Source organism: Chiloscyllium plagiosum, chromosome 2, assembly GCF_004010195.1.
Source record: "Chiloscyllium plagiosum isolate BGI_BamShark_2017 chromosome 2, ASM401019v2, whole genome shotgun sequence".
Lineage (NCBI taxonomy): Eukaryota > Metazoa > Chordata > Chondrichthyes > Orectolobiformes > Hemiscylliidae > Chiloscyllium > Chiloscyllium plagiosum.
The window spans coordinates 51,037,890-51,053,980 of NC_057711.1; the positions used below are offsets into that span (position 1 = coordinate 51,037,890).

The 16,091-nt window shown below is 37.9% G+C and overlaps 1 protein-coding gene across 1 annotated transcript in view; it reads right to left on the reverse strand.

Moving 5' to 3' along the window:
• kiaa0825 (KIAA0825 ortholog) overlaps positions 1-16,091 on the reverse strand; it is a 403,994-nt gene that overhangs the window by 269,298 nt on the left and 118,605 nt on the right. Inside the window, exon 15 of the mRNA XM_043709384.1 lies at positions 907-1,089. Coding sequence (XP_043565319.1) covers positions 907-1,089 — 183 coding nt within the window. The remainder of the gene's footprint in view (positions 1-906; positions 1,090-16,091) is intronic.

The following is a 16,091-nucleotide window of genomic DNA, read 5'->3' on the forward strand; positions in this document are numbered from 1 at the left end:
GGGTTGTAGGGGCAGGCGGGTTAGGTGTTGGACGGTTTGGGGGGGAGAGTTTGGAGGGGGCAATGTTGGACGGGATTGGGGTTGGATGGGGTTTGGGGGCGGGGCCTTGTGTGCACTGTGCGGCTGCTAGTCTCCTGAACAGGGAGCAGACCTAATAAAAAACTCCCAAGCCCCAGAGGAAAGGCATTGAATTGATTAACCGAATAATCAATTATCCGAACGAAATAGTGCCCGTAAATGCAGTTCAGATAATCGAGGTTCCCCTGTATATTAGAATCAAAGAGCTAACAGAGCCGATGTGAGAAGCTTCGGGAAGCAAAACCAAAAGTAAAGTATCTTAAAGTTACATATAAAATGACTACCATTTGTTTATTTTACTCTGATATTTCCATAAAGACTTTTACACAATGCTAATATGATACAAACAAAAATGAGGAAACTCTCTTCCTAAAACATTGAAGTAATTTATAATATTATCATGTTCCCAGTTGTAAATATTCATACACCAGAAAAGTAAGAAATAATTTTTAACACTTGCTTCAAGTCATCTTAAAATTCCAATATTTAAAAGCATTCACTCATGATTGGAATCTGTCTAAAAAATACATATCCTGGGTTTACAGTTTTTTTTTAAATATAATTCTGGGATAATGTTTAGATTTAGGGAACAGAAAATGCTATTCATCAACTGCTTCCTAAAAATTGTAGCAGCAACAAATTCAGGCCCATTTAATAATTTGTTTCAGCTTACAACTAAAGTGAAAACAAAAATCAAAAGAGTATCAGTGTGTAGATATGGAAATGTTCTGTTCCTTTAAAAATTGGTATTTCACTTTGCAGATTCATTTTAAAGCATTGAAATACATTAAGATGTCTGAAATAAAGTATAACATTTTAACATCATACCTGATAAGTAATACAGCTGATTCCACATCTGGTGTTTGTCCATATAATCTTCAAGAACAATACTGAGACATCTGGGCAGTGATTTGGAGTATATCATCACCATAACGATTGCTTCTATCAATTTGGATTGCTTATTATTTTTTCCCTTTGTGTGAACATCATTAAAGTTTTCTTCATCAATAGCTAGAACACAAAACAAGCACTATATTTTCAGAATGAATAATCACATTATTGTTTAGCAGTACAGAATGTGGGCATAGCTAAAAAAAAAACACTTTTGAAGCTTTCTGTCTTGCAGTTATGAGGATATATATGAATATCATTGTAAAGAGGGACACATAGATGACATGAGGAGAATGGAGAATACACCAGTGAGATGATGACTGACAGTTAACTGCCAAGCTTTGTTTACGTTTAAACCAGGCAGATTGACTCTAAGTGGGCAGATTGACTCTAAGTGGTCAGGACATTGCCCTGAGGACTGTACTAGGGAATGCAGTTACCTATTTCATGTCGTTGAAACAGGTATAGTGTGCCTGACTGTTCTGTTTGCAAAGAACATGTGTAGCTTCAATTATACACAAGTGCACCACACCATGAGCTCGACTGTCTTAAAGTGATTGTCTGTATAATTCTTAGCTAGATCTGGATTTTTTAACAAAGTTTCCCAGACATATTGTTAGACAATATATTTTGAGTTTTGCGAGTATAGGTTAACTGAATATAGTCAGTAACTTGCCTGTTATGAACAGCTGTTTGATATGATATGCCAGTCTTTTGGATATGGTCTACAGCTGAGAATCACATGTACTGAAATGTATATATCATATTACTCATCTGTAAAAATTGACTATAATCAACTAAATGCATGTCATTCTTAAAATGTGGTCCAAATTCATAACTGTTATACCTGCTCCTCAGCCTGATTGAATAGCATTGCTTGAAAGCAAGTTAAAAAAAACCCACCTTTTTACATGTGTAAGAGTAACAAACTGCTGGGTTACATTGATGCTGGAGTTAGTCCTCAAGGCTCATGTCTTCCATAATGTGTGAGCTACCTAAGACAAACACACCATACATCCCAAAGCCGAGTGGATTGTATCAATAGCATGACTCCGCATGCATTAACAGACAAGCTAGTGACCATATTGAATCAACCTGTGTTTGCAAAACCAAAAATACAGTGTCCAACATTAGATTATGTGCTCAGGCAACATTTGTTAAGTAATCCCAAATGTGTTAAGAATTATGCTGACAACCAATTTAAGATTATCAGTCAGGCTTGCAGGGTGGTGCATTTGTATGGACTGGCAGGTACAAGACCCAACTCTTTGTGGATAGGCATAATATGTGCACATTAGTAGGTAACAAACATTCTCTAGTAAATTCTTCAGGACAATACCTTGACTGAAGTTAACCTACCTGGTTTAAATCTAAACAAAGCTTGGCAGGTAACTGTTAGTCACCATCTTACTGGCACTCGTTCCATGGCAAGGCCATTACCAACCACAGTTCACTTGTCAATCAATCAATTCTCTTTTTTTTAATAGAACGTTGCTTCCCTTTACTTTTGCACCCAAGATTATAATGATTGATGCAGGCATTTTTGTGAGACTCAAAATATTGGCAATCCCCAGGTTGCAAACAGATTCTGTTCCTGAGTTCATTTGCAAGTCATTTTGTTCACAAGTTGGAACACAATGCAGGACCACATAAAGCAGCTGTTTTTAAGTGTGGGGAATGTTCATATGTTGATATTTAAAATTATGTGTGGTGCTGGAAGAGCACAGCAGGTCAGGCAGTATCCAAGGAGCAGGAGAATCAATGTTTCGGGCATAAGCCCTTCATCCGGAATGCCTGATCTGCTGAGCTCTTCCGGCGCCATACTTTTTGACAACTATTTTAATGGTGTTATTCATAGTTCTTTCTTCTCAGGTATTGTCTCCTCTTCAAAATCACTCTCTCCTCAAAATCAGACTTTAAAAAAAGAAATTAATCCTATCAACCTTGCAAAGTGCCAAACCTTGAGCATTTATTTCTTTTCCAAAGTTGTTGAATATTTTGTCAATTCCCAATGGGTGTTCATCTTTCTGAGAACCCCATGCTGGAATTACTCCAATAATGAATCCACACCAGCAACAGTATCAAGCAAGGCAACTTTTGACGCCACAACTGATGCTTTGTGTGACCTCTGTGTGATTAAGGTAAACTATGAAACCTCATATTTCTTGTCATGTATGCAGCTTTTATTTTACCATACCATTCTCCTCAACCCTTCTGCACTGTCAGCCTGCTAGTGGAACTGCACTGACCAAGTTATATTCTTACCTATCATGTTACACTTTGACAGTCATCTGCAATGGCTTCTCTGCATAGTCCACTCTGTGTTATCATTGATGTCCTCCAAAATACTTCTCCTTGGTTCCCTCCCATATCTCATACCCTTTCTGAATCTTGGTAGCATTATCTGAAAACAGTGTCGAATATCCACATGTGCATTCATAACATCCAGCTCTACTTCACTAACTTCATTCTCGATAACCACACAATGTCCCGAGTGACATCAAAAATTGGAAATTGTCTACATCAACTACTTGGCAGTGAAAGTAATGTAGATGGTGAATGCGTAATAGAGTTTTGAGTTGTGAGTTGAGGGCTGAGGTTGAGACGGAAAGTATTTCTTCAGCCTTCCTCATATTTAGTTGGTGGCAACTCCTGCTCATCCAGTCCTAACATATTTGACTTTGAGAAATGCTTTTCCAAATGCATCCAAACCATCACTATGACTATCACTTCTTGCCAATCTATAAAATCACAAGTCTCTACACATCTGTTGCTGAAATTCTCAGCCATGCTTTGTTAAAAGTAAACTTGTCTACTCCAATGCACTCTTGTCTAGCCTCCTACCATCCATAAACTGAAGGTCATCCAAAACTCTGTTTCACAATGTCAAAACTTCTTAAATCCTATTCACTGATTGATTTACTTTAGCTCCAGTTAATCAACCTTAGCTTTAAAATTCTCATGCTTGTTTTCAAGTCTCCCCACTGCATCATCACTCTTTATCTTTGTGATCTCCTCAAACACCTGAACCCTCCAAAATATCTGCATTCCTCTAATTTTGGCCTCTTTAGCATCTTATTGTCGCATTTCTTTAGTTGATGGGGCCAACTATTCGAAATTCCTTTCCTAAACCTTTCCATCTATTCCTTTTCCCTCTTTTCAGATTCTCCTCAAAAACTACCACTTTAACCAAACAGTCCCAATGTCTGCTTTTGTGGTTTGGCATCTAATTTTATTTGATGATATTCCTGTGAATCACCTTGGGACATTTTACTACTCAAGATGGCTTATAAATAGAAACTGGTGTTTTTTTTTTAAATTGAAGAGACCCTAATTGCAACAGTGCATTAAAAAAAAGACAGTAGAAAGAAATGCATGTAACTAAGTGATGTATGTTTCATGTAGTTAGATTTAAAATACTGTCAAATTGTTTCTTGTTAAAGCTCCATGTTTAAGAAGCTCAATGGAGTAGCTCCTTTAAGTGTGTAAAACTGTAATTCAATGTAGCAGAGTATAGGTGAAACAGAAGCTCCAAGAGAGATAAACCTATCACAAATTGAGAGGATTCATAAATTAGCAATGAATTCAACTTGAAAATTAGTCATTCCATGGAGAATTCTATTCATAATGAAATGTAATTTTGTACATTTCAATTTGCAGACATCAGGAACTTCCATCAAGCAGGACAATCATAAAATAGAACAGCATCATAATTTTCAAGGAAAAGCAATGACAATCTAGTTTTCAGTTAAATTATACTTGTTGAGTTCACAGAATAGGGACATCAGGGCGAATCCAATGTTTGAAATTTGGAAGGCAACATTCAAGCCTGATGTTTGCTAAATGTCAGTAGCACGACATACTTTTCCTAAAGTTTGGATTGAGCTTAGTTATTTCAGTCTATGATACCAAAGGCCCCTAAAAATTGGAGAAGTAGCTGGAATGGTTTCTATGTTGTAAGACTCTGTGACTCTATCTGCACGTGATCTTCTACAATCTCTGTGAGCTTTTTGAAATCACACAAAGTCACTTCGGGAGATTGTATTTCTTGCAAACTATATGATATTCTCTATTTACACAAATGCATCATATTTTCTTTCAAAAATATTCTTACCACAACATTCAAGTGATTTTATTTAAATGGACATATATAAGGTTTTGAAATTGGGAAAGGCAAAATGTTTCAATTCTAGGATTTTGACAAAAAAATTATAAACTGTCAGACTAGATCCAGCAAACGAATATGCAAAAAGAAAGTCATAACTGCTTTCTTCCAACATTTTTTCATATCATCTAATATGCCAACTGCTTTCCAAATTTAGTATTATTCTTACTTTGAGATAATCTGTCACCTCTGCGGTCTCTCAAAGATATCAAAAGTATTTGTAGAACATCATTATAAGTCAATACTTTGTAATACTGCCTAGAAGTGACAGTAGAAAGTGGAAAGCTTAATCTCAATACCAAACATTTAGCAAAGCTGAAATGTTTAAATATAGGCTTTTACGACAATTACAGCTGTAATATTATTACTCCTTCATGTCATTAGAGCATAATTTTCATCCATTTAATGCAACACATTCAATAAAAAAAACTGTTCCTACACAATTTTCAAGTATAGCTTGAAAGCATAGAACACTGGAACAAAGAGGATTGAGACACAATTGGGCATAAAGCTAGAGATCTTTTCTGTCAATTATAATAATTCAGCAGCTGAAATAAATATAGATCTTCTCTGAACAATTGTACTAAAACCTAGCACTATTTCAGGTCTTATCATTTATCTATTTAGTCAGAAAACCATTGCTGAAATTCAAAGATAGCAGGTGGTGCTATCAAGAGATCATTTATCGCTGAAGTTAATTTTTTTAAAATGCTCATCCAACCTGTATCAGACACCCTAGCAATGGCAGTTACCTATCTGCGATTTTTCAGGCCTGTTTCCAATGGAGGATGGGCAGAACTCACCGAACACAGGAATCCTTGCAGACAGCAACACAAGGAATCTTTGTCGGAGCCAGGCACCCTTTTAATGGCAATAGCTGTGGGTTACCAGCAACTGAATATAGTTTAAACGTTCAAACACCCTTTGGATAGTTAGGGTGGAAGGTAAGTGGATGATGAGTTATGGTGAATGAGGCGCTGGAATGCCATGTGGGTGGACAAGGAAGTGGGGTGGCAGTTGGATGAGTGATTAAGGAATGAGGGAGACTTGGATAGGTGAGAGGGTAAATCTGGTTGGGAAATAATAAGTTGGTAAGTGATTTTCAGACTGGGACGCTAGATGGGGTTTGGCAAGGAGGATAACGGATGAATGGGGATGGGAGACAGTCTGATGGTGAGGTGGCAGATGGTAAGATTAGGTTGGAAGGTGTCATCCAATCCAGTTGTGAGGGGGTGTTGGATTTGTCATCAGATAGTCAAGTGTGATGGTGCATTTGTGTAGGCAAGGACTAATTGGGTTGCACTGTAGGATCATCAGAGGACAGTTATGTATTGAAGAAGTAGTGGAATCATGTTGGCAAGGATAGTTAGGTCAGTGGGAGGATGGGAAATCTGGAAAGGGAGTGAGAGTTAGTTGCATAGCTATCTAGGAGTCAAATAGGTTTGTTATGAATTTAACTTTTCCTGAGAAGCTATCTAAGTTCCTGACAGATGGCAAGTGTCCATCAGAAATTAAATTTCCCGAGCAATTTCCATGTAATCAGCACATTGGGACTTCTGAGAGGTTCTGATATACATTTTTAGGAAGATCTGAAACCACCTTTATACAAAAAGTTGACATTTTTCTGTGATACTTTTGGTGCACCAATTTGATTGAATTCTTAAATGCACTATTTTAACAAAGTTATTAATGGTTTTCAAAAGAATGACTTAATAACTTTGGTAAAACTAAAGACTTTGAGATAAATGTAGAAATCAAGTGCAGTATAAATAGTATATTAAGGGTGTTCAACACTAAATTGTTACTGGGTCAAAACCTTTAGACGCCAATTTTTGTTTCTGCAATGGTGAAACATAAAATAGATAAAAACATCAATTGGTATACTTCTGTACACTCTGTATGTACTTAAAATTCAATAAAAACAGGAATAAAAATTAAAAATTGGAAAAACTCAGTGGTCTTGCAACAACAGTGGGGAGAGAAACAGAGTTAATGTTTTAAGTCCAAGATTACTCTTTTTCAGAACTGAATGAGATTCAAATCATAGTGAACAAAACAATTCTGAAACGCAGGCATACTGAACTTGAAGTGTTAACTCTGTCAATAATGACAAAATACTGTGGATGTTATAAATCTAAAACAAATACAGAATGCTCAGAAATGTGGCAGGTTTGGCAGCATCTGTGGAGAAAGAAATAGAGTTAACGTTTTGAGTCTGGTATGACTCTTCTTCAGAATTTCAGAACATCAACTCTGTTTCTCTCTTCACAGATGCTACGAACGTGATGAGCATTTTCTGTGCTTGTTATCCAGTCCAGTTCGGTAATGGTCAATGATAACTCCTGGGCGTTCATGGTGGGAAATTCAACAATGAAAATGCTGATAAATGGCAAGTGCAATGGTTAGAGTGTCTTATTGGAGATGATCATTGCCTGCCGGTTGTGCAGTGCAAATGTTATTTGCCACTTGTAAGCCCAAGCCTGAATATCATCTATGGAGATGGAGTCACAAATGGTACTGATCAATGTGTAATCATCAGCAAACATCTTCATTGGCATTTTGCTGGAGGGAATGCCTTTGAAGCCTAGGACACTACCTGAGAAACAGCTGCAGAAATGTCCTGGAACTGAGATGACTGACCTTCAACAACCACAATCATCTTCCTTTGCTATGTTAAGAATGCAACCGGGGAAAGTTTTCACCAATTCTCATTAACTGTAATATTGCTAATGCTCTTGATGCCACACTTGGTTAAATATGGCCTTGATGTTCTGGGCAGTCATTCTTGCCTCATCTGGATTTCAGTTCTTTTGTCCATGCTTGAACCAAGGCTATAAGGAGGTCAAAAGTCCAGTGGTCTTGGAGGAACTCAAACTAACCGTCAGTTGGCATGTTAGTAATAATTGTGTTAAATATTTAGATGAACACCAGGGACCAAGTGCTGAAAAATGGGGTTAGATTAGTCAGATGCTTGATGACCAGAGTGGACACAATAGGGGTGAAGTGCATCTTTCCATATAAACATTTGAGGATTCAATGTTGCTTGACAGCATTGAATTGTCAGATTCCCTTCATCTCTTTATTGATAATCAAGAGTAGACTTATGGGACCAGGATGAATTTGTCCTGCTCTTTGCGTACAGGACATACCGAGGCAATATTCAACATTATTGCATAGATGTCCACTGTATGCTGTGGAAAATGTATAGGGAGAAACAAGTAAAATAAATGATGAAGGAATCCAACAGGCAAAGAAAGTACGAAAGGTAGCAATGAAGAGATGTAGATGAAGCATATGTATTAATGGTGGGTAAAATACCAGACAATGGGTCAGCTTTCCTGACAGCAAACCCATAAAACAGTGCATTGGGATGGGGGTAATCATAGTAGAGTTCATGTCTGAAGTTTATGAAGTCCAAGCCTCGTCTTGAAATGTACAATGTTCCTCCAGCTTGTATTGGGCCTCACTGGAATACTATTCTCAAACTAACGTTTGCGTCCTAGGTCTGCTGCAAAGTTCCAGCAAAGCCCGATGCAATTACATGCACTGTTTAAAAAATTAGGAGTCACCCTTTTAGAGTGATAGAATTATACAGTATGGAAACAGATCCTTTGGTCCAAATCATCTAAGCCGAACAGATGTCCTAAATTACTCCAGTCTCATTTGCCAGCATTTGGTCCATATTCCTTAAACACTTCCTATTCAAGTACTCAACCAGATGCCTTTTAAATGTTGTAGCTGTACCAGCCTTCATCACTTCCTCTGGCAGCTTATTCCACACATAACACCCTCGGTCCAAAAACATTGCCCCTTAGATCCCTTTTAAATCTTTCTCCTCTCACCTTAAACTTACACCTTCCAATTTTGGACTGTGCCACCTGGGGAAAAGACCTTGGCTATTCACCCTATCCATGTCCTTCATGATTTTATAAACCTCTACAAAGCACCTCTCAGCCTCGAACGCTCCAGGGAAAATAGCTGCACCCTATTCAGCCTGTCCCTATAGCTCAAAAACTCTCAACCCAGCAATAGTCTTGTAAACCTTTTCTGCACCCTTTCAAGTTTAACAACGTCCTTCCAATTGTAGGGAGACCAGAACTGAACGCAGTGCTGCAAACGTGAGCTAAAATAATGACCTGTACAGCTATAACATTACATTTCAATTCCTATACTCAATGCACTGACCAATAAAGGCAAGTGTACCAAATACCTGCTGCACCTGACTCCATCTTCAAAGAACTATGAACCTCCACTCCAAGGTCTCTTTGTTTGGCAACACACCCCTGGACCCTACCATTAAGTGTATAATTCCTGCCCTGACTGCGATAGAGATAAAGATAACTTTTTTTTTTCGTAGAGAGTCGTGAGACTTTGGATCACTTGCCTCAGAAGATAGCAGAGGCAGGGTCATGGTGGAAGTAGATAGGTTCTTGTTCAGCAAAGGGATTGAAGGTTATTGAAGAGTAGGTCTAAAAGTGGAATTAGAAAATAAGCCAATCAGCTATGGTCAAATTGAATTGTGCAGCAGACTCAAAAGACAACTGAAAACAAGATTTGAGTTTTCCCGAGATATTCCTCCACATGCTGATTACTTCTGGAGTCTGAATGTTATACAGCAGGCATTATTCAAATTTTAGTTATATAATTGCAAAAGTGGGTACCTAACAACCATGACCCCTTGTAATTTGCACTGAATATTGTAACTTTCACATAAGTCCTCAAAATTCCCCTAAGAGTGAATTTAAATGGTTTAATGCAAAAAGGATGGCCATGAATCAAGAAGCTTTTTTACGATACAAATTGCAAACAAGCAAAGAGATTAAAATTTATAATCAAATTTCAACTCATTCCAGTTAACCAGAAAATTCACCTGAAGGATCAGAAAAATAATCCATGAAACACTATATTGTCCTGTTCTTGATTTTGTTGAACTTTCTCTCGTTAGTCTGTCAGTCAAATTGCCAATCTTAGTTTCTGCCTTTAGGTACTAGTTTAAAGAAATATTTTATGTTATTCTCAGAATGCAGAGCGATCTTCCTGACTTAATAGGCCTCGGCTTCGACAATTGCCCCCAAATGCCTATTTGCAACAAATTCTGAGTCACAAATGTTCACAAAGAGTCTTGCCTAGCTTCAAAATATAAGAACATATGCAGCAAATTGTACTTTGAAAATTCACTTTAATTTGAAACACATTACTTAAACATAATTCCCAAATAATTTCTTTAAAGGAAAGAATGATCAAACATCATAAGAAATTATTGTAACTACCATTATAATGGGTTAAATTTTCCCATTTTCAGTTGGGTAAGATTCAGGGTGCCTGTTCTGCCATCTTTCAGAACTACTTTTCTCATCTGATTTTCTGCTCTGTACCTCATTTATTATGCAACAGGCTACTTGGTGACTTGCTCAGGAATTTATGCAGTAGTAATGTGCTTGCCAATGCCAGGATCCTCCAGCTTTCATGTCTCAGTTACCATATTTAAAGCCCAGTTCCATATCAATCAGGTGTTGCAAGCCAGGAACAAGCCCTCACACTAAAGATATGGTCTAGAAGAAAGAAAAGCTTGCTTTTCACTTTGCAGACATGGACCTGAATGTCTTGATGTTCGGAGTAGAGAGAGGAGGGTAGTATTTCTTTGAGCTGACCACTTCAGAAGGCCACCCACCTGCACACAACCCGCAGCAATGGTTAGCACTAAGCTTCAAGTGAAGTGGGATGTCCAGCAGTCACACTCACAGAGCCACCAGTCTAACTCTGCCAAAGCTCATGGACTAAAATTCAGTCTTGTATGTATCATGCCCCCTTCACTAATTCTCACTTATCCTCACAAACTACTAAGCCTTCCTGCACTTTGTATTTCTTACTCAGTCACCAGGGGCATCTCATAATTTCTCCTGCTCATGCCTCAACACTAACTGATCCTGCGTGCACTCCCAACATGGTCAATCCCACCCCTTTTCTCATGCAGGAAAAGATGGTCCACGCTCTGGACTGATGTCTCCCCAGAATGTCCATTGACCTATCTGAAATCCTAGATTGCTTGGACTTGATTTGCAGTACTGATTAAGGCCTAATCCCTGGCCTGCAAGAACATGATTCCCTCAACTCGAATGAACTGGCACCTGATTGACCATGATCAACCCTCTATTAGAATATGACAACTTGTTTAACTGACTGTGGGGTACTCTCTAAGGATCATTCTCTTTCAGTCCCACTACTGACCCCCTTTGATTCATACATGTGGTCATTTGTTTGAAGCACATGTCGTGTTTTTGCCACTTAAACAACTTGCGCATGCTGCAGGTGTGACCTTGATGTAACATGGTGCCACATTGTGACATGTGTAAAGCATACTTAATCATGAACTGACTGTTCAATGCTTCCTGTGCAAAGCATTTCCTTGGATGGGTATATGAATAGGAAGGGTTTGGAGGTATATGGGCCAGGTGCTGGCAGGTGGGACAAGATTGGGTTTAGATAACTGGTCGGCATGGACGAGTTGGACCAAAATGTCTGTTTCCGTGCTGTACATCTCTATGACTCCATGACTTAAGTCAGCTTCTCTCTGTCAAATCCTGCATGTATCTGACATTTCTAGTTGAAACTGGGCCATTATTAGCTTATATTCATAAGTTTGCTTGTCCTTTGCACGAATAATTCTAATTTTGTCACTTCTATTTCCTGTCCCATCATTTCCATTTTTCTATGATCTTAATTCCATCTCCCTTTCTTCATCTTTCTTCCTGCCTTTTCCTTATCTTTTTTCTGCCAACTCGAGTTTATTTATTCTCTCCTCATGCTGCAGCCACTGAATATCATTTGATACCGAAATTTCACTACCTGAAATACTTAACTCTTTTTGTATTTCCTCCACATCCAAGAGCTACGCCAACACCTCAACTAGCTCTGTCAGATAATTCTATTTCCAGCTTACCTTCCAAATCAATGAAACTTGGTTTTCAAATTTCCTTCAAGCTGCCTGCCACAAAGTTGCCACATGCAAAAAAAAATTTGTTGTTTCCAATGTTATTCCTTAAGTGCAGTACAAAACCTAGTGTTTTCTTTCACTTGTATTATTTACCAAACCACACAAGAAATCTATATTTCCTATGTTTCTGAACCAATTCAAATCAAATCCAATTTAAATCCGGTCTACAAACTACCAAACGTTGGTATGACCACAGTGCATCAAGACCCGCTACTCCCTGAATTGTACCAAATATTAAAGTTGTTTTTTGAAAGATACATACAAGTATGCTAATTTACCTGACTTTCAAGGTTGATAGAAAGCATGGACCAGGTCTCTGTACTAAACAAGATTTATTATTAATTGTAAGTAGTCAGAATGTAGCTTCAAGTAGACAGATAATCTATTGGCATACAGAACCACTAACTATAACTCCAATCCCTTATAAATGTGCCACCTTTTACATGCACATAAACAACTGGAGAAAATAAATTGGTGAAGATTGAAACAAAGTGGAAAGTCAGTTTAATGATTTTTACTTCCCGATTCCAATGTTGATATTATCTTACTTTGGCTTGCCTTGGTGTTCAGTTGTCTGTCTTTGGAAGCTTCCATTGGCTTGTAAGAATTCAGAACAACTGACTGACTTGGAAAATATCTCTGACTTATCAGTTCAAAAGTCACAGCTCAGAAGAACTCTTACAGGAAAGGTAACTAGTTATCTTCATGTTTAAACTGAGTTTTTTATTCACTGCAGACAACAAGCAGCTTCACTGGAGAGAATAACAGCACACCCTTCTGAGTCTTTCCCTCTCTGTGCGCCTATGTTTCTGTATATTATTTTTAATTTTAGCCTTCTCAGTTGGGAATCAATCAGCTTCACATGTGCACAACTCCTCAGTTCCTGAGCATCTACATATTGCAGAAACTCATAGCTACAAAAAAAAGAGTTCACAATAGGAATTTAATTCCTTGCTGTGAAATTATGCAGCCATCATGGTAAATCCCTATTTTTAAAAACAGTTCATTCTCCTTACAATTTTTGAAACTTCAAAATTAAAAAGACATAGTTCTTAGAAAACATAAAATTTCATCCCACATTTTGGGCAGGTGCAATTACAACTGCATTAAATCAGCCTGATCTATCTGTTCTTCCTATATCTGGCAAATGTTTATTGTACATGCATTAACACTAAACAACCTGAGGTCATTTTGCAGCACCAAGGCTATTCATAGTGTTTGAAAAGCAGTTACTACTGAGCCCAATTTCTCTCCCTCCAGGTATACATAAGTTATAGCAACCTAATTTTGTGTTGTCATGTTAAAATAATTAGCCATTTATCAACAAGTGGATCAGGCTAGTTTTCATCATATTGATGATATTGCATTTACTTACCCATTCAAATATCTGCCATTTCTCACAAAGACTGATATGTATATAGATAGCCTCAACTTTTTGTTCATGGGAAATGGGTATCGGTACATGGATGAGCATTTATTTAAGATCCCTAACTGCTGAGAGAGCAGTTAAGAATTAACCACATTACTTTGGGACTGGAGTTAAATATAGACCAGGCCAGATAAGGATTGCAGATTTCCTTCCCTAAATGGTATGAGTGAACCAGATTGAATTTGGGGACCATCAATGGTCATTGAACTTTTAATTCCACATTTTTACTGAACTCAAATTTCACTACCTGCCCTGATGGGATTAAAACTGTCGTCCACAGTACATGATCCTGCGTCTGAACCTCCTGCTACCTGGTACCATTAGTTCAAGGACCTGCTGACAAGAGTGATTAGTGTATCAAGTAACCAACCTTTCCTCCATTGGAGAATCCATTTCTCAAATAAACATTATTTAATCTTGTAAAATAAAAGAAAACCGTGAAAGTGACTCAATGTTGTTGGATGACATCATCTTGAGAAGCCACAAAGAAACAGAATCTCAGCAACTAACAGGATTGTGTTGAGTATAATTTTTCTTTATTTGAAGCTGCTGCAATGAAAGTATTCCTGCTTTCAAAGTTTAACTATTCAGGCAGCTTGAAAATAGTATGTTCATGGCTTTTTTTCTGGTGATAAGACAGTGTTAAAACATCCAAGATTTCATGGGCACAAGCTTGAAAATATATGATGTATTTCTTGCATTCTGATCCTTGTTGGGATTAACCCATTTTAAAATAGATATCAATAAATTTAGTGAAATGGCTGAAACATAATTTTTCTATTGCTTTAAAGTTGTAATAATATAATGCTTACATTCAGGTAAATGCAATTTTCAATAACATCATACCATATCAAAAGAAGCATGACCATGTTATAAAAATTCCTGATTTTGAATTTTACCAGATTTTGGATCTGTGACCAAAACCAAGTGCAGTTCACGAACCTGTGTTGTGAGGCAAGACTGTAGATAGGATTTTACCACTGGTGCACAATTAATCGTCACCCTTTGAGACGAGAGAACTTAATCAAGAGCATTCATAATTTGATTGTCCAATATTATTTTACAGCAACAATTTCTTTTGAGAGAAAAGTGGAATAAAAATTAAATGGTAAGAGACTGCAGAATGCTGTAACAGCGTGTGGATAAAAGCAAACTACGAGGGGTGCTGGAGCTCTAAAATAAAACAGCAAAAGCTGGAGAAATGCAGTCAGTATGGTATCCTTCTCTGGAGACAGAAAGAGAGTTAACAGTTCAGGTCCAATGCCTCTTCTTTGGAACGGAGGATCTGTATGTCCTTGCACGTGAATTACAAAAAAAAACATAATGCAGTACAACAGATAATTAGGAAGGCAAACAGAATGCTGGATTTCATTGCAAGGAGTTGGCATTGAAAGGTAGTCTTGTTACAACGAAATATGACAATGGTAAAGCTGTGGAATATTACATAGGGCTTTAGTCATCTTTTTTGAGGAGGCATATACTTATATTGGAGGCAGATCAGTGAAAGCTCACTAGGTTTATTCCTGGTTGAGGAAAGGTTCAACAGGTTGGGCCTCTTCTCTCACTGGAGTTTAGAAGAATCAGAAATAACTTCAGTGAGCTGAATTCCATATTTGAAAATTGGGGACAAGCCCACCTGTGTTTGGCAGGCTCAACCTGCAGTCATTTAACAGCCTTCAGGTCTTTAAATGGCTTCATTGGAGAAGAAACCATACCTCCCAGATTAAGTAGCAGGTGATGACCACTACCAGGATTGCAGGCAGATCTCTGAAGAATAGGTGGTGTGAAGCCCAAACTCTAAGCAAAGTCAGAAGTCTCACCAGAGCCAGACTGACACACAGATAGAGGATCAGTTCTCATGACACAAGTGAGCACCAGTGCCTCAAGAGGCTGAGACTTTCACGTCAGGTTGTTGCTGACAGTATTCAGTCTCCTGGACCAAGATTTGTTTTTCCAAATAGGACTGATGGGTGCACATATACATTATTAGTTGCAACCAAGTGACTGACATGAGTGGGCCAACCTTAATCAACTCCTTTGTCTCTGCCTCTTGCCCATATTATATGTTCACTTTTCACACAAGAAAAGAAAAAAGATGAGGGTTAGTAATGACTTGTATGTACAGCGGGACAAAAACAATTTTGTAAGTGACTGTTTCATGGTGATTTTAAGCCATTGTAAAGGGGTGGGAGAAGAGGTGTGTTTGTGTGATTGGCCATAGGACAAAGATTAATGAGATTTGTGGGACATTCAGATAGGAATAGCAAAATATGTTGTTCTGTGCAGGAGATTACTGGGAAGTTAGAGTGCAGGCCTCAGGACTGAAACATTCAACATACCCTCTCATGTTCTGGATCCTCTTCATGCAGTGTTTCAATCCCATAACTGGATCTCCTGTTAACAGTTAGAAACCTGGAGCCTTCCTAGGTGTCCCCTCCATTCCTTCAATTGTTGCTGCCTCAAAACTCCATGTCCAGTTGATCCACTTCAGAGTCCTTTTCATTGCAAATTCTTTCTATATAAATCCAGCTTGT